At 38.7% G+C, this 20673-nt stretch overlaps 1 protein-coding gene across 49 annotated transcripts in view; it reads left to right on the forward strand.

The window, feature by feature from the left end:
- The window catches only part of RIMS1 (regulating synaptic membrane exocytosis 1), a 487750-nt gene that overhangs the window by 460096 nt on the left and 6981 nt on the right, over positions 1–20673 (forward strand). For all 49 annotated transcript variants that reach the window (XM_073905183.1, XM_073905188.1, XM_073905189.1 and 46 more), the window contains 2 exons: positions 10217–10355; positions 12534–12646. In XM_073905183.1, the coding sequence (XP_073761284.1) occupies positions 10217–10355; positions 12534–12646 (252 nt within the window). The remainder of the gene's footprint in view (positions 1–10216; positions 10356–12533; positions 12647–20673) is intronic.

The following is a 20673-nucleotide window of genomic DNA, read 5'->3' on the forward strand; positions in this document are numbered from 1 at the left end:
TACAGTGACTTAATCAAGAGTATCATAAAACAGTCCATGTGGACAGCCCAGTAGGGGTATAGTGGCCTCATCATGTCAGGCATCCAGGCTGTGCCAGCTTCAACAGGTGCTTCCATCTTGTGGTCCAGAGTAGTTGCTGCAGCTCCCACTATTATGTCCCTATGCCATCAAGAGGGAAGAGGGAAAGGGATATGTGGTTGGTCTTTAGCTAGTAGGATGGGGGAATTCTATCACTAAGAGAAAAGGGTAAGAATGGGTATTGGGGGCACAAGTAGTCTTTGTGACATGTTATAATTTATGCTTCATTCTAAATAATATTTTGAGTTAAATATAAGATAGAGCAAGGGGATATTAGCATTATTCAATTTGGAGACTTAACCTGTACAAAATACTGGAGATCTTATTGTGTAACAATATATAACTTAAATAGGTGCTGAACACTGTCCTGAGTGCTTTACATGGATTATCTCACTTACTACTCAAAATCATCCTGTGAGCTAGGTATTATTATCCTCCTCCTTTCATAAATAAGGAAAGTGAGGCATAGAGAGAGAGGCCAAGTAAACTGCTATGGGCACAGCACTAATACATGGTAGAGCTGGTACTTGAATCCAGACATTAGGGTTCCAGAATTGCCTCTCCAACAATTTCCTCTTCAACCAGCACTTGAAATGTTAGGCTGCCTTTCAAAACTGGATAGGAGGAAAGATTCTCTAAATAGTAATATCTTGAATTTAAACAAAAATTTAAAAATCAAAACAAAACCTGAAATATATAATAAAACAAGGTTTAGCCTAAAGTATTGTTTTATTTTTACAATTAGGATGGTAGATAGTAAGGAGATATTCTAGATTTATAATCAATAAATAAAACCCAGATTCTTCTATGGTATTAATTTAGACTAAAGGAGAGTAAAAAAAGAAAAATTAATCTAAGTATTATATGTTTACTACTCCTGGGAAAATAAATCTAAGACCTTATTTCCTGAACATCAAAGGTTGTTAATAAATGATTTAGGTATATCCAAGTACACTTCAGACCATTTTTTAATCAAGGAAACCTGAAACAAATTCATCCCAGTATTTGGGGCTTAATCTCAACCTCAGACCATTTAGGTGATTAGATATCCCTAGGTGCTTTAAATTATATTTAAATCATCACATTTATTAAATAAGAAGATGGCTTTAGAGTATTAAAATAACAGTAGCCACCCCCTAGATGCATTAGTTTGCTAAGGCTGCCATAACAAAGTACCAGAGATGGGGTGTTTAAAATAACAGATCTTTATCTTCTCACAGTTCTAGATGCTGGAAGTCCATGATCAAGGTGTGGGCAGGTTTGCTTTCATCTGAGGCTTCTCTTCTTGGCTCTCAAATGGCTGCCCTCTTCCCATGGTAGTCTCTCTCTGTGTCCTAATGCCTTCTTCTCATAAGAAAACCAGAAAGGTGGGGATTAGGGCCTCCCTAGCAGTGTTATTTTAACTTAATCACCTCTTTAAAGGCCCCGTCTCCAAATACAGTCATACTCTGAAATACTCTTGGTTAGAACTTCAACCTATGAATTGGGGCGAGGAAGGAGTCCATAACACAGAAACACTCTGGAAACACTGAAGCTGCAAAAGCAATTTGCAGCAGTGAGAAGTTCAACATTTGACTGCTCCCATCTTACAGCTTTGGCCAAAATAGGATATGGTACAGGTGGTATGTTTTAGTGACAGTAAACCACTTCATCTAAGTATTTTTTGGCAGCCTTACTAAATTCAACATGAAAATTATTTAAAAGAGCATCTTAAACTTGCTATTGCTGACATTTTCACCAGCCAGGCAAGAGGAAAAATCAGTGTGACATTGGCAGATGTTTTGCTGAAAAGATCAAGTGTGGTTGAGTGAAGCCTGCAGCTATGACAGGCAGGCCTTACAGTGGCTCAGAACAATACCAGGTCTCAGACCAGAGAAGAACTATTAGCCACAGAAGAGCTGGAAAAATACAGGTGAGTGTTCAGTACAGATGAATCCCTTTTCTAAAGTCGTATCTGCAGAGAACTTCAAGTGTGGCAGCAAGAGAAGATACCTCTTTTGGATTATGGCAGTGAAATAAAAAAGGATAGGCACATTGCCAAGAAAGATTTGAAGTATTCTGAAAATATCACCGAGGGAATTTATTCTGTTGTCTCACAAGAATATTCTTAATGATACTATTTTTATTTTCTCGACCACTGTATTTCTTTCATTATAAATCTCTCTGGAAAATGAGAAGAGGAAAGGGAAATTGTGGACTTTATGGCTTGTAGGATCAACATGGAGGTTAAATGAGGGAAACCATAAAGTCAAAGAGCCCTCATGCAATTTTCTAAAAATAATCTTCAGATATGAAATTTTTACAAGTTGTACTTATCTGGGTTGGGATGAAATATATTTTTAAAAACTTTGGCATATCTCAAAAGGAACATTTTTGTTTGTTTAAAAACTAAGAAAGAAAAGCTGTGGCACTATTAGAACAGACTACCTCAAAGGTTTCTACGTGGTTATGACAACAATGGGAGCATCCGACATCAACAAAAGGGAACTGTTGGATACTTTCTTTAAAAGAATGATTATTGAAGACCTTTGACAGTACCTCTATATCACATTGTATATAATACAAATTACACACAAATTTGTGTGGGTAATATTGGCCTTGGGAAGACCAAGACCTTGAGAGCATTAAGAACATTAATTACAGTACAACAGCCACCCAAATTGTATGTAATGGTACACCTTGAGAGCCTTAGAGGAAAGGCCCCTTGTGAGCCTGCCCTACCACCAACTCACCATTCACAGAACTCAGATCATTCTGGAAAGTTAGGTTTCTCAGGGGACTATGTTCTTTATCCTGTCAGGACCTTTAAATATGCTGCTCTCTTTGCCTAAAATACAAATCCCACGCCCCCCATCCGCCATCTGCATGGAGTTAAAATTTCCTTTTAAAATCCCTTGGATACCAGTCTCATCTCTCAGTGTATCCAATACTCTCAGTTTGACTGTAATTGCTGCTGCTTTGTTTGGACACCAGATAAAGTGGTTGGTTTGGGTTTTTTGGGGGGGTGGGTTTTGGTTTTTTTAGGAAGCCTATTTTAGAGATCATCATAAACACCAGATTATCTTCAGGAACTGAAACAAAGTAAAGAGAAGATTTGCATTTCTCACCTCATGATCTCGCCAGGTTCCATATTCGTTTAGTGGCAGAGCGAGCACAGACTCACACTCACTGTTTAAATTGTTCCTTCTCTTCCCTTTCTCTTCCTCTCTCCATATAATTGAATATATACATAAGACAAATACGTAAAGCTACATAAATATAAAATAAGTCCTCTGTGTTGTACTTAGACTGCATCACAATTAAACTTCTGCTTGTCAGTCTGTCCTGCTAGGCAATGACATGGCTGGGGGCAGGGCCGCTTTCCTTTCCTTTCCACTCCACTCTTCTGTATACAGTCCTGGACCCAGAGCACTCAGAGAATAGTTTGTTGAGTAAGTAAACAAGGGAATGAATGACCAAAACATACTAACTACAACAATTTTTCTTTTTAAAAACATAACTGGATTTTGTCTCTGTACATAAAAAAAATAATAATTTTTATCACTGATCTCAGTTTCATTTTCAGGATAACCAAAAGACTGCATCTACCCTATAGTTTTTTTTTTTCATGAGCTAATAAGATATCACTGCATTTATCTTTTTAAGATACTGTTTAATCAACTGTTTAAATCAATTCAGTGCTATTCTTTTACTGATTTTTTTCCAATTGATGAAATTGACTATTCACTGGGCATTAGAGAATACTTTGATGGGAAAGATGATTTATCAGACATTATCTGTGTTTATCCACTTTTCCAACCAATAATATTAGATCTAAAAATGTTATGTTTTATCTTGTGCATTTAACCATTCCCTTCTGCATAGAAACAGGCTCTAATGTCACATATCTTAAAAGACAGACAACCTCCACATATCCTGTGCAATTCTCCAAATACTACCTCTCAATCACAACAAACCTTTCCCAAAATAGTCATAGGAGCTCCCTCTACTTATTTGTCTCTCATTCTCTCTTCTGACTGGCCATTCCTTTTAGGCTCCCAACCCTACTGCTTCACCAAATCTACGCTTGAAATCCATGATCTCATGGATAGAGCCGAGCTCTAGCATCACTTCTGTGTCTGGTTTTTTTGTTTGTTTGTTTTTGTTTTTTAAGATTTTATTTATTTATTTGAGAGAGAGCATGCACTCAAGCACTAGCCAGGTGGTGGGGGAAGGGTAGAGGGAGAGGGAGAAACAGACTCCCCACTGAGCAGGGAGCCCGATGTGGGGTTCGATTCCCAGGACCCTGGGATCATGACCTGAGCCAAAGGCAGACGCTTAACTGACTTACCACCCAGACGTCCTGTGTCTATTTCTTACTAAAATTCTAAGTAGTAAGCAACATTTTTTTTCTTCTAACACTTTATTCTTCTGATTTCTGCACAGTGACACTTAGCTATTTTTCCCCATGCCTTAAAATGTCTTCCTTTGTAGGCTTCTTAAGAGTCTTGACTTTCTTCTAAATGTGGAAATAGTCTAGGCTCTATTTTGTCTACTCTTTTTATCTATATCTATACTTCCTCCCTATTACGTTTAGTACTATAGATTTTTAATTCCATCTGTATGCCAATACATCCTGTCTGTCTGTCCATCTAACTACTGGCTGACCTATTTCCACCCCTGACCTGTCCCTCGTGGTCCTGATCATACATACACTTCCTACTTTACTGTCCACATGGCTATTTAAGAAGCCCCTCAAACATCCAAGAGAGAACTCATCATTTCCACCACTCACAATGAATTCCTCTTCCTTTTCAGTAAATGACACTACCATTCAAATAGTTATCCTAACTAAAAGCCTGAAAGTGAATGGATATGTTCTTTTTTTCTGAACCACTTACACATGTAATAGAACAAGTACTGTCAGTTCCATTCAGAATATAACCCAACCTTCCCCTCTTCCCTTATCTCCGCCACTACTTCCCTAACCAAAGCCACTATTTATCTCTTTGTAGGTAGGAAAGTAGCTCTCTGGTTCTTCTCTGCTTCCACTTCTAGTTCCTACAATTCATTCTCCACACAATAGCTAGAACAATCCTTTGAAAATGTAAATCAAATCATGACCCTTCCCTGTGGCTTCCCATTATACCCAGCACAAAATCCAAGCTATTTTCCAGCAGGTCATAAGCTACCAGGTCCTTCAGCCTCTCCCACTCCATCTTCTCCTCATCCATCATACTTCAGCTTTTCAGAGCTTTCTCAGACAAGCCAAGGAAGGTCAGTCACTCCTCAGGCTCTTGCACTTGCTCCTTCTGCCTGGATAATACTTCTTTCAGATCTTTGCACAATTTACATTCTCAGCAGTGGCTTCTGCCCAGCGGATCAAAAGTAATTCACTCTACTGGACAGTCTCTTCTGCTTTGTTTGTTTTTTCATAATGATTACCAGTTCTAAAATTATCATAACTTATTTAATTGTTCACTATATGCACTATCCTGTCTTATGACTGTTGTAGCTCCAACACCTAGAAAAATGCCAATTAGACTATAGGTACTTGCTGCTTAATGAGTATTTACAGAGTGAATTAAAACATCAGTGGCGGTGTTTCTAAATATAACATACATCTCTTGCTATGAAAAGAGAGGAATAATATGTAAAGATGACACATTCTGGAACATTCTATAAGGGAAAGTTTGTTCTTCCAAAGCAGGGGAAAATAATTGTTCCCAAATGATATGGATTTTACTAATTTTTTCATGTGTTTGTGAATACGGAGTATAAAATGGGCTAGTTTTCTAATCCTTTTGTTCTTCGTATAATACTTGGGACAGCGGTTTCAAGTCAAAGGTTTCATGTCATAATTTGATAGGAGACTTCATATCTTAACCAGGTCAATGATTCTTCAATGGATACAAATAATTGTTAAATAATGGTGATATCATTTAGTGGTTTAATGCATTATATTGGAATTTTTTTAAAGATTTTTTTTTTATTTGAGAGAATGAGATAGAGCGTGAGAAGGGGGAGGGTCCAAGGGAGAAGCAGACTCACCGCTGAGCAGGGAGCCCGATGTGGGACTCTATCCCGGGACTCCAGGATCATGACCTGGGCCGAAGGCAGTTGTTTAACCAACTGAGCCACCCAGGCATTCGTCTAGGGAACATATAGTTATGCTATAATCACAACATATGTACAGAGATAGATACAGGTAATTATATACATTTGTACTTGTATAGAATATATGTGCTTTTAACAAAAATTTTAAATGAATTTGTAAGCCCATATGAGAATGTGTACATGAAAATATCTGTGTAGCTAAGCCACTGTTCTGTTTGTAAAATGAGATTAGACTTTGTGTTTTCCTAAACTATGATATAAAGGAATGGTCACAAGACTGAGATTCAGAAGATCTAATCCAGCTTCTGCTTACTAGCATGATGTTGAGCAAATCATTATACTCACTAGAATATACGTTGCATTAGGGCAAGGGATTTTTGTCTACCGTGTTCATTGCTGTATCACCAGCATCTGGAAGAGGCTGGCCTCAGTGTAAGTGCTGAACAAGTATTTGTTGCATGAGTTATACATCTCCAAAATTCGTTTCCACATGTACAAAACAAAGTTCTTTCCAACCCTTGCATTATAAATAGTATTAAAGCTGTTGTGAATTTAAATAAGACAAATTCATAGCTAGAACTCTATTCAGTTTTACCTGGGCCTTTATAAACTTTAGTTCATCAAAGCTCTTTTCATTGAATATTTATTAACATGAATAAGACAAGAGCTAGGTATCAGTCCATATTTGCTGACTTCAAAAGGACTAAAACTAAAACTTTAAAATTAAAAATGTATTCGAATTCATAAAATTAAGTATAAAAGAAAGTTGAATAACAAGCTTCTCAAATGATGTTTTCTCAAAGTGTGTAGCATTTACATTTTGGAAGCTATTAAGTTTTAAAACTGCTTCCAGAATGTTAGGACACCCTGTAAATATACTCTTCTTTAAGAATACTTGATGTCCCAATTAAATAATGCAAACAAATTAATAGACTCTTCACTTTTAATTTCTTCATTCATTGAACAAATATGTAGTAAGTGACAACCATGTGAAACCTGTGTTAGGAAATAGCCTACTTGATGAGCCTACTCTGCACCTGTCACCTGCACTGCCAGGTGCACACAGGGCCCTGAGATCTCTGGCCACAGAGCCTTTTGACCAGAGTCAACGTCAACATCGGAAAGACTGCAGAGGAAAGCTGTGCACTACTGAGAAGACAGTAGCCCCCTCCTGACCACCATTACTCAACCTCCCCCCCACAACAATCACCAGGACCAGTCCCCCCACGGGTGTTACTTCCCTGTTCCCTCACAGCCTGTGGCCTCACTTCCTCCAGACTGATGATTCATGAGACCCTTACCCCTTTATAATGAAACCAGGGCTGCTCTGCCCTGTCACTCTCTATCCCCCCTTATCCTGCCTGGGTTTTTTTTTTTCCATAGTGCTTATTACCAAGCATATATTTATTTATTTGTGCATTGCCTTGGTTGTATATACACACTAGAATGTAAGCTCCATGATAGCAGGAAATTTGTCATTCATCAGTACATCCCCAGCACCTAGAACACTGTGTGACACATAGTAGGTGCTTAGTAAATATTTGTTGGGTGGATGGATAAATGAAAACCTGAATGAACGAATAACCTGAACCTCCCCACTACAATCCTCTTAAGTGTTTCTCCTCCAGTTTCCAGCATCACCTCACCGTTTAGATTTAAAGTTTGCCCTCCTTTTTCTAGCTATGATAGTGCTTGTTCTCAGTAAGAATCTAATGTTCCATCCTGGGTTTATTGCCTCTGCTGCTTTGGGGAAACATCTGCACAACTCTGCTGAGCTCACTTTGGTAATACGTAGCTGGGGCTCGCCTTTACCCCTCAGGTGGAATCTAGCCAGAGTGTGTGTGTGAATGAAGTCTTGCTCTACTGTAGTGACTTCATAAAGGAACTACATTTGGGAAGGAGGCACAATATATAAATAACTAAATATATAAATAAAAATAGCACTAGAATGTCCATAAATGAAGTCACTACCTTCAGTAAGCATACGAGTTCTACAGTGACGAGCCAAATAGAGACTAGAAGGGGAAAAGGAGAAACTCCCTGAGCCATAGTTGGGAAAATGGGTGCATCCTTACGAATGTTGGTAGGAGTGATTGAAATTGCTATGTTTCTAAATGGCAATGTAGAAATAGCTATTAAGACAAAACAGATTCCTACCCTTTCACAAGCATTCAACTTCTAGATATGTGTTCTATAAAAACTCTCCTGTAACAATTGGAAACATTCCAAGTGCCCATCAGTAAGGAGATGGCTTAATTATGACATCACCCAACGGAGCAGTCATTAAAAAAATAGAGACATGTTTGTTTGTATTACAGTAAGTTACATTAATAGAATGAGGAAAATGTGTGATCTTGTTAATGAGTTGATACCAATGTTCTAGATACTAGGGATAACAGCAATATTCACAATATCCCTCTCCTCAGAGAGATGAATTCTAATTGGGGAAACAGACAACAAATGAACAAATTGAAGTTTAATGGCAGAACAGTGCTATAAAGAAATACCAAGTATGGCAAGGAGACAGAAAGTGATAAGGATCAGAAAAAGCCTCTCTGAGGGGGTGACATTGGCGCCGAGATCCGAATAAAGTGAGGGAGCAAGGCAAGAAAGTCAGAAGGGAAAGACAGGAAAACCCCCTGAAGCAGCATGCTTGGCGTTATCAAGAACATGCTGGGAAGACCACGTGACTGGAGAGCAAGGACCGCGGGGATGAGGGGCAGCGTGTGAGATCTGAGAAGTGGCCAGGGACCAGGCATTTTATGGGCCATAGTAACAATTTTGGATTTTCTTTTAGTTTTGATGATAAAGCAGCACAAATCTTGAGCAAGGGAATGACATTTTCAGATTTATGTTTTTGAGGAATTCCCATGGCTCTTATGTAGAGAATATTCAGCACTGAGTCCATATAGTATAATCAATTATTTTTTTATTAGACAATCTACAAAAGGATTGCAGTGACCAAAAATGAGAGGAAAACATACAGTCTTTCCTGTGGCTTATTTAGGAGTGTTTTTGGGGCACCTGCTTCACAGAGGTTTTATGAGGGTTGAAGAGTTTATGTGTGTATACACATATAGATATGGATATAAAGCATTTTTTCATATATTAATGGGTATTAAATGATACTGTATGAAAAACTGAAAGAAAACCAGAAATTCATATCAAATGTGTAGATGGAAAAACTGTGGCAGGTATTAAGTCTAAGTGTTTGTCTAACCTTTTGATATTGTTCTAATCAAATAAGTGTTTTAGAATTTCATTCCATGCCGTGAATAGAATGCTGGTTAGTACATCTCAAAGTGGCTTGAGGAAGTTGCTCTGAACTTAGAGTTTATCAAGAAAATGATCAGCCTTTATAATTCACAATGCAAAAAGAGACTTCTACCCAAAACTGCCAGTCAGAAGTCATGCAGCTGAGACAACAAGCCATGAGAGAGCCATTGAGGCTTGGAGTTAAGATAATACCTGTTCTACCTCCATAGGTATGCTATGTGCCATCTCAAATGAGAATGTGTATGGTAAAGTGTTTCAAAAATCATTAAATAAAATACTACCGTTTCTCTTTATGGGATTGTTGATACATGGCCAGAACTGTGGTATTTTTCATGCTTGGTTCCCTGTGCCTCTTCTCCTTTAAAGGACAAGGCCCATTCATTTAGGTCTGTCCCCACACATTTGGAACACTCCAGATTGGGGAGAAACCTTTTAGGTTATTCAGCATTATCCTTCCACATAATGCAGCCAGTTTTTTCCCTGCAGTTGATAACTTGAGCAGCCATATTGCAACAAGCTCATGTTGGTTCCCTGAGATTCAAGCAGTCTCTGGGCCTGGGGCAGGGGTCTACCCTCCACTGCTGCCCCTCTGCACCAAAGCATAGGTGGGCAAAGAGATTCAGCTAATCCGATTATTCTCTTAGACTCTCTTTTTCTGAGTAAACTTTTAATTATATACATAATTGTTTTATTTGCAGAATCAGTCAACATTCAGAGAGAAACGGCCTAAACAAAACTTAGAGTTTCTTTTACTCTCTCTTGTCAGAGTCAGGCCACAAGAAGTTAAAAAGTACCATCCAGAGAAGCACAGAAACAGGAATGGCAGCCGAAATGAGGAAGATGGTAAGGCAACCAAGTCGAGAGTCTACTGACGGCAGCATCAACAGTTACAGCTCTGAGGGAAAGTAAGTGATGTCAGCACCTCTGCGTGGCTTTAGAACCACGGCTTGTGTGGTCACAGGTAAAATAAAGCCACCAGTGGTTACGGTGCCTCTATTTAACTAGGAGTTTAACCCTCCACTCCATGTTTTAAAAAAGCCTTACCTCTTATGATACGTACACAGGGATACACCTCTGCACTTGGTCACTCAGACCTTTCAGAGGTCTGAAGAAAAGCTGGGTTAACATGAAAAAAATGATCTCCATTGTCCAGAAAAGCTCACAATAGTCCATTCCTGGATGTTTTTAGTGTAGAAATGCTACATTTAATGGATTATTTCGGGTGGGGAAACTCATTGGCCCAGTCACCAAAATCTGAATTAAAATTTAGAAGTGAGACTTGATTTCCCATATTCCTACTTGTCTCCAAACTAATTTTTGTTTCTGAGTTGTTGGAAGTCTAACACTCTGATAATAAGCAATTTAAATTTTTTTTGTTTTTAAAACATCACTAACTCATTTTTATCTTAGGAAAAAAGCCCAGAATTTATCTTCCTCATTATTTTTCTGGCTGAAGAGTTTTAGTTAATTAATCTTAAAAAAATTTAACTAGATTTGTGTTTTGCTTACTTGCTTTTACATATAGATCCTGCAAAAGAAAAACCCTTCATTTCTCTATGCCTGAGAATTTTTCTGATAAAACCAAACTTTTACTGAAGTGATAGATCTTACAATTAAGTAATTATTATTCTGCAGTGGGCTACTTGGGGATTGACCATGTACAAATTTTCTATAATTATTCATTTATTGCCATTCAGAAATCTCATTTACCAATCTAATAGCAATAATTTATTTTACTGGCATTTTTTTAAATTTTGTTCAGAGAATGAAATAAAATTATGCCAAGTTAATGTTCATGATGTGCTTTCCCATTCCCGAAACTAGTGTTTATTTGATCAAATGATTGGTATGCATGCTCCCAGCAAGATATAGCTAAGAGCAAAAATCAGCAGGAACGAAAGTTATGGAGATGAACTTGATGACAAAATTCCAATATTTGATGAAGTATTATAATGCAATGTGCAAATGAAAGACAGGAGATAATTTCTGATATAAAACTAATAAATCAAATAATATTTACCTCCACGGTGAATAAGCCACTTAACCTCTTACAGATTGATTTTCATAGTCTCTGGATGTGATCATGGTATGCGCCCTCTCTAATTCCCTTGATTGTGAGGAAATAATATGTGAGAAAACACACTGGAACCAATAAGTCCCTATAGAAACGTGCTTATTCAAAAAATGCTCATTGAAGTCCAACTGCATGGCAAGCATGGTTCTTAATGCCCAGGATACATCAATAAACAAGAAGAGCATAGTCACTCTCTGCTGGAGCTTATGGCCCAGGGAATTCAGGCAGTCAGGGTGTAGTAAGATATGGACATAGTCTAGGGGCGCCTGGGTGGCTCAGTCAGTTAAGCGTCTGCCTTCAGCTCAGGTCATGATCCCAAGACCCTGGGATTGAGTCCCACGTCAGGCTTCCTGCTCAGCGGGGAGCCTGCTTCTCCCTCTCACTAACCCTCTGTGCTCTCTCTCTCTCTCTCTCTCAAATAAACAAATAAAATCTATGAAAAAAAACACTTTATTTAAAAAAATGGGCATAGTCTAATCAATTCTTTTCCATTTGAACTGAATGAAAATCTCAGATAATATAAAAATGTAGTTCATTAAAAAACGAATAAATTAAGCATTTTTACTTGTAAATAAGAATTTGTACTTTGCTATAACATTTATTGAAGAAATTATCAGGCATTTTTTTAAACTTAGCATTAATGTTACTTAATGTTCATGAACAATTATTTATGTAAAGTTCATGATATAAAAATTTGCATCTTATATTTAATGTCAGCAATATACTTATGTAGGGATTTGTATTTGTAAATGTCCAGAAAACTTAGTATATTAAAAACGACAACTAAGCTCTCCTGAACAGAACATCAGCTCTTAACTTGAGAGTTTATTTAGGCCTTTTCTCAATCAGTGCTGTACTGTATATACTTGGTTCAGAGGCAATGAATGCAAAGAATCAATGTAAACTGTCTAATGTTTATGAGTTGTGATCAGAATTAGTAGTTAAATGGAAACTAACGAAAAGAATTCTAGGAGATCTAATGTTTTGATGTTTGTCCTTTTACTAATAGCTTAATATTTCCTGGAGTACGACTAGGAGCAGACAGTCAATTCAGTGATTTTCTTGATGGACTGGGACCAGCTCAGCTTGTTGGCCGCCAAACCCTTGCCACCCCTGCAATGGGTAAGAATCATTTTTTTCCACAGGAAAACTGATGTTTCATGATTGACAAGGTCATTTAAAGTATCCTAATAGTAATATAAGTGAGAAGCAACATTTTAGCAAGGGTAATTCCGGCTTCAAATGACTATTCTAATTTCTGATGCATGTTTCTCACTTGAGACATTATGCAAAATGAATAAAGTTCGTCATAAATCTTTGAATTACCAGAAAACTCCATCAAGATAGAGAGTCTACAATAGATCCAAATGTAGCATAAGGGTAGCATTTCACAGCATATAAAGATGATGGGTTATTCAGTAAAGGATGTTGGCAAAACTGTTTCAATAAGCAAAAAACAAATAACGAAATTGCCTGCCTACTTCAGAACTTATAAAAATATTTATACTCAATTATAAAAGAGAACTGGGAGGGGACTAGGAAAGATGGCGGAGGAGTAGGGGACCCTACTTCAACTGGTCCCCGGAATTGAGCTGGATATCAGACCACTCTGAGCACCCACAAAACCAGCCTGAAATGTAAGAAGATCTGGATCTCTACAAACAGAATATCGCAGGCAGTTGGTTTTGAGGTACTAAGTGGGGAGCCGTGATTCTGCGGGCAGATATCGGAGGATAAACGGCAGCGGGAGGGTGCCTGGCCGTGGGGATCCTACACCGCCGGTGAGCGACAGCCTTGTGTGCTGGGGACGGGGCACAGACTCGCAGACTGGTAACTGCGGGGAAAGGACTTTAGGGCAGTCCCCGGAGCGGAAACCCGGAGCAGCGGGGTCATGCATGCGATCTGGGGGTGGCTGGCGGTTTTAGAAGCACAAAGGGCAGAGACGTGCTCTGACCTGAAGGCAGGACTGGGAGCGCTGCGGAGGGGCGCACAACTCAGGACGCTGCAGTTTATAGCAGCACAGACAGAAACGGAGACAGTGTGGCCTGGAGAGCTCACTGAAGAACAGACTGCGGTCTCTCTGCTCTGAGGCAGGGGGTTGAAAACGGTCTCTTCTGCTCTGACTCGTAGAAGAGACGCGGAAAGCCGTCAGAGAACAAAAGCCCCAAAAACTGATTCCCGCTGAGCCCATCCCCCGCCACAGGGGGGCAGGGCAACTCCGCCCAAACAGGGTTGCCTGAGTAATAGCGAGGCAGGCCCCTCTCCCAGAAGACAGGCTGGGAAAACAAGAGGCCAGCAACCCTAAGTCCCAAGAAAACAGGTGCATCTTGCTTGGGGTCTGGTCAATAATTTGGACTCTATACATTCCCTCAAACACCCATCAACAGAATGACTAGGAGGAGGAGCCCCCAAAATAGAAAAGACTCAGAGATTATGACTTATGCTGCAGATTTACAAATGGATGCAGATATAACGAAGATGTCAGAGATGGAATTCAGGCTAGCAATTGTGAAGACAATGGCTAGAATGGAGAAATCAATTAATGGCAACATAGAGTCTCTAAGAGCAGAAATGAAAGCTGAATTGGCAGAACTTAAAAATGCTATCAGTGAGATCCAATCCAATCTAGATAATCTAACAACTAGGGTAACTGAGGCAGAAGAACGAATAAGCGACCTGGAAGACAATATAATAAATAAAAAGGGAAAAGAGGAGGCCAGGGAAAAACAACTCAGAATCCATGAAAATAGAATCAGAGAAATAAGTGACACCATGAAGCGTTCCAATGTCAGAATAATTGGAATCCCGGAGGGAGTGGAGAGAGAGAGGACTAGAAGATGTATTTGAGCAAATCATAGCTGAGAACTCCCCTAATCTGGGGAATGAAACAAACATTCGCGTCCTAAAGGCAAAGAGGACCCCTCCCAAGATCAAGGAAAACAGGCCAACACCCGGCATGTAATAGTAAAACTTGCAAATCTTAGAACCAAGGAAACCATCTTAAGGGCAGTTAGGGAGAAGAGATTCCTTACGTACAGAGGGAGGAACATCAGAATAACGTCAGACCTATCCACAGAGACCTGGCAAGCCAGAAAGGCCTGGCAAGACATATTCAGAGTACTAAATGAGAAGAACATGCAACCAAGAATACTTTATCTGGCAAGGCTGTCATTTAGAATGGATGGAGAGATGCCGAGCTTCCACGACCGGCAGAAACTGAAAGAATACGTGACCACTAATCTGGCCCTGCAAGAAATATTAAGGGGGGTTCTATAAAAGGAGAAAGACCCCAAGAGTGATATACAACAGAAATTTACAGGGACAATCTATAAAAACAAGGTCTTCACAGGCAACATGATGACAATTAATTCATATATTTCAATAATCACTCTCAACATGAATGGCCTAAATGCTCCCATAAAACAGCACAGGGTTGCAGATTGGATAAAAAAACAGGATCCATCCATATGCTGCCTACAAGAGACTCATTTGAACCTAAAGATACATCCATACTGAAAGTGAAGGGATGGAGATCCATCTTCCATGCCAGCGGACCTCAAAAGAAAGCTGGGGTAGTAATTCTTATATCAGACAAATTAGATTTTAAACTAAAGTCTGTAATTAGAGACACAGAAGGACACTATATCATTCTTAAAGGGTCTATCCAACAAGAATATCTAACAATTGTAAATATCTATGCCCCCAACATGGGAGCAGCCATCTACATAAGCCAACTGTTAACCAAAATAAAGAGTCATATTGATAACAATACGTTAATTGTAGGAGACCTCAGTACTCCACTCTTAGCAATGGACAGATCATCTAAGCAGAAAATCAACAAGGAAACAAGAGCTTTGATGATACACTGGACCAGGTGGACCTCATAGATATTTATAGAACATTCCACCCTAAAACAACAGAATACTCATTCTTCTCAAGCGCACATGGAACTTTCTCCAGAATAGACCACATACTGGGTCACAAATCAGGTCTCAACCGATACCAAAAGATTAAGGTTATTCCCTGCATATTCTCAGACCACAATGCTTTAAAACTGGAACTCAGTCACGAGAAAAAATTTGGCAGAAATTCAAACACTTGGAAGCTAAAGACCACTCTGCTCAAGAATGTTTGGGTCAACCAGGAAATCAAAGAAGAACTTAAACAATTCATGGAAATCAGTGAGAACGAAAACGTATCGGTCCAAAACCTATGGGATACTGCAAAGGCGGTCCTAAGGAGGAAATACATAGCCATCCAAGCCCCACTCAAAAAAATAGAAAAATCCCGAATTCACCAACTAACTCTACACCTTAAAGAACTAGAGAAAAAAGCAACAAATGATGCCTAAGCCATGCATTAGAAGAGAAATAATTAAAATTAAAGCAGAGATCAATGAATTAGAGACCAGAAACACAGTAGATCAATGAAACTAGAAGTTGGTTCTTTGAAAGAATTAATAAGATCGATAAACCACTGGCCATACTTATCCAAACGAAAAGAGAAAGGACCCAAATTAATAAAATTATGAATGAAAGGGGAGAGATCACGACTAACACCAAGGAAAAGGCAGCAATTATTAGAAATTATTATCAACAACTATATGCCAATAAACTGAGCGATCTGGATAAAATGGAGGCCTTCCTGGAAACCTATAAGCTGCCACGACTGAAACAGGAAGAAATTGACAACCTGAATAGGCCAATAACCAGTAACGAGATTGAAGCAGTGATCAAAAACCTCCCCAAAAACAAGAGTCCAGGGCCTGATGGATTCCCTCGGGAATTCTACCAAACATTCAAAGAAGAAATAATACCTATTCTACTGAAGCTGTTTCAGAAAATAGAAACAGAAGGAAAACTTCCAAACTCATGGTATGAGGCCAGCATTACCTTAATCCCCAAACCAGGCAAAGACCCCATCAAAAAGGAGAATTTCAGACCTATATCCCTGATGAATATGGATTCCAAAATCCTCAACAAAATCCTAGCTAATAGGATTTATCCCCGGGATGCAAGGGTGGTTCAACTTTTGCAAATCAATCAATGTGATAGAACACATTAATAAGAGGAGGGAGAAGAACCATATGGTCCTCTCGATGCAGAAAAAGCATTTGACAAAATACAACATCCTTTCCTGATTAAAACTCTTCAGAGTATAGGGATAGAGGGAACATTCCTCAAGTTCATAAAATCCATCTCTGAAAAACCCACAGCGAATATCATCCTCAATGGGGAAAAGCTGAGAGCCTTTCCCTTAAGATCAGGATCACGTCAACGATGCCCACTCTTGCCACTATTGTTCAACATAGTACTAGAAGTCCTAGCAACAGCAATCAGACAACAAAAAGAAATAAACGGTATTCAAATTGGCAAAGAAGAAGTCAAACTCTCTCTTTTCACAGAGGACATGATACTTTTTGTGGAAAACCCAAAAGACTCCACCCCCAAATTACTAGAACACATCCAGCAATTCAGTAATGTGGCAGGGTACAAAATCAATGCACAGAAATCAGTTGCTTTCTTATACACTAATATAACACAACTGTAGAAAGAGAAATTAGAAAAGCGATTCCATTTACAATAGCACCAAAAACCATAAGATACCTCAGAATAAACCTAACTAAAGAGGTAAAGGATCTATACTCTAGGAACTACAGAACACTCATGAAAGAAATTGAAGAAGACACAAAAAGATGGAAAAATAGTCCATGCTCATGGATCGGAAGAATAAACATTGTTAAAATGTCTATGCTACCCAGAGCAATCTATACCTTCAATGCCATCCTGATCAAAATTCCAATGACATTTTTCAAAGTGCTGGAACAAACAATCCTAAAATTTGTATGGAATCAGAAAAGACCCCAAATCGCCAAGGAAATGTTGAAAAAGAAAAACAAAGCTGGGAGCATCACGTTGCCCAATTTCAAGCTATATTACAAAGCTGTGATCACCAAAACAGCATGGTACTGGCACAAAAACAGACATATAGACCAATGGAACAGAATAGAGAACCCAGATATGGACCCTCAACTCTGTGGTCAACTAATCTTTGACAAAGCAGGAAAAAACACGCAATGGAAAAAAGACAGTCTCTTCAATAAATGGTGCTGGGAAAATTGGACAGCCACATGCAGAAGAATGAAACTCGACCGTTCTCTAACACCATTCACAAAGATAAACTCAAAGTGGATGAAAGACTTCAATGTGAGACAGGAATCCATCAAAATCCTAGAGGAGAACATAGGCAGTAACCTCTTTGACATCTCCCACAGCAACTTCTTTCAAGTTCAGCTTCTTTCATCTCCAAAAGCTAGTGAAACAAAAGCCAAAATGAACTTTTGGGACTTCATCAAGATAAAAAGCTTCTGCACAGCAAAGGAAACAGTCAACAAAACAAAGAGGCAACCCACAGAATGGGAGAAGATATTTGCAAATGACACAACAGATAAAGGGCTGGTATCCAACATCTATAAAGAACTTCTCAAACTCAACACCCAAAAAACAAATAATCAAGTCAAAAAGTGGGCAGAAGATATGAAAAGACACTTCTCCAAAGAAGACATACAAATGGCTAACAGACACATGAAAAAATGTTCATCATCATTAGCCATCAGGGACATTCAAATCAAAACCACATTGAGATACCACCTTGCACCAGTTAGAATGGCAAAAATGGACAGGGAAACAACAAATGTTGGAGAGGTTGTGGAGAAAGGGGACCCTCTTCCACTCTTGGTGGGAATGCAAGTTGGTACAGCCACTTTGGAAAACAGTGTGGAGGTGCCTCAAAAAATTAAAAATAGAGCTACCCTATGACCCGGCAATTGCACTCCTGGGTATTTACCCCAAAGACACAGATGTAGTGAAAAGAAGGGCCATATGTACCCCAATGTTCATAGCAGCAATGTCTGCAATAGCCAAACTGTGGGAAGAGCCGAGATGCCCTTCAACAGATGAATGGACAAAGAAGATGTGGTCCATATATACAATGGAATATTACTCAACCATCAGAAAGAATGAATACCCAACTTTTACATCAACATGGATGGGACTGGAGGAGATTATGCTAAGTGAAATAAGTCAAGCAGAGAAAGTCAATTATCATATGGTTTCACTTATTTGTGGAACATAAGGAACAGCATGGAGGACATTAGGAGAAGGAAGGGAAAAATGACGGGGGGAATCGGAGGGAGAGACGAACCATGAGAGACTATGGACTCTGAGAAACAAACAGGGTTTTAGAGGGGAGGGGGGAGTGGTTAGCCCAGTGATGGGTATTGAGGAGGGCACGTACTGCATGGAGCACTGGGTGTTATACGAAAACAATGGATCGTGGATCACCGCATCAAAAACTAATGATGTACTGTATGGTGACTAACATAACATAATAAAATCAAAAAAAAATAAAAGAGAACGGAGGTAGAGAAAGACACTAGAAAATACTAAAAACAAATAATGTTTCTGTGCTCTTGGAATGGGAAAGAACTTTCAAAGGGTCAAACCAAAGACAGATAAATTGAAAACTTCTACTAGCAAAATACACCCTAAATTAAGTTAAAAGAAAAATGACAAAGGGAGAAAATGACATGTAACAGGTGCAACAGCTATTCCCCTGAAGGACATGAAATTCCATGGAATTCTCAGCAAAATGCATGAAAATAGGTCACCACAAAGGCACATCATCATCATGGACTCTCACAGCACCAGAGATTACTAGAAAATCCTAACAAGTTTTCTAAGAGGAAAAATAATTCTATACAAAATTATCAAAAGATAGATTCCTGTCGGACTCCTCAATAATAATACTAGAAGCCAGAAGACTGCTTGGTGTTACCTTAAAAATTCTGAGTAACAGTTAATTTCCAAGGTATAATACAATCACCTTCCAAATTATCAAGTAAGGTTCAGGCTGGAATAAAAACATACTGACAAAGAAAGGTCTCAAGACATTTTCCTCATACACAACATTGCTCAGAAAGTTACTGGAGGATATACCTCAACAAAATGAGCTAAGTGAACTTAAAAAAATAGGAACTAGAAAAAGAGGAAGAAAAGATCCAGTAAATAAATGTCTCAACACAAGAGAGAAATGGTTGGGATACCCAAGATGATAGTGAAGAAAAATCTAAAGATAACAGTTTCAGCAAGCTTTAAAAGCAATTTGCACTGGGTGTTGTATGCTGATGAATTGTTGAGCTCTACATCTGAGGTTGTACTATTTGTTGGCTAATTGAATTTAAATAAAACAAAATTAAATTAAATTAAAATAAAATAAGATAAATAAAAGCAATTTGTCCAAATTGCCAGAATCCATAAGATAAAATCTACAGGATACCTAATGTGTTTGATTTTATAGAAGAGGTCAACAACCAGGAGAGAATAAAGGGGTTGAACTAATGATATATACATAAAAATTTAGCAGATTCTTTTTAAAAAGACACTTATTTAGTATAGGGAAAAGGAAGAGCTGTCCAAGAAATGAGAAGTAACCATAGTATTCTAGGCACTCATCTTTTTTAATTTTATTTTATTATGTTATATTAATCACCATATATTACATCATTAGTTTTTGATGTAGTGTTCCATGATTCATTGTTTGTTCATAACACCCAGTGCTCCATTCAGTACGTGCCCTCTTTAATACCCATCCCAGGCTAACCCATCCTCCCAGCCCCCTCCCCTCTAGAACCCTCAGTTTGTTTCTCAGAGTCCATCGTCTCTCATGGTTCGTCTCCCCCTCCGATTTCCCCCCTTCATTCTTCCCCTCCTGCTATCTGCTTCTTTTTTTTTTCTTAACGTATTGTATTATTTGTTTCAGAGGTACAGTTCTGTGATTCAAGAGTCTTGCACAATTCACAGTGCTCACCATAGCACATACCCTCCCCAATGTCTATCATCCAGCCACCCCATCCCTCCCACCCCCCACCACTCCAGCAACCCTCAGTTTGTTTCCTGAGATTAAGAATTCCTCATATCAGGAGATCATATGATACATGTCTTTCTCTGATTGACTTATTTCACTTAGCATAATACCCTCTAGTTCCATCCACGTTGTTGCAAATGGCAAGATTTTGGCTTTTTGATGGCTGCATAATATTCCTGTGTGTGTGTGTGTGTGTGTGTGTGTGTGTGTGTGTGTGTGTGTGT

Source organism: Callorhinus ursinus, unplaced genomic scaffold (genome assembly GCF_003265705.2).
Source record: "Callorhinus ursinus isolate GAN/ISIS: 27379988/994484 unplaced genomic scaffold, GSC_fseal_2.0 scaffold22, whole genome shotgun sequence".
NCBI lineage: Eukaryota > Metazoa > Chordata > Mammalia > Carnivora > Otariidae > Callorhinus > Callorhinus ursinus.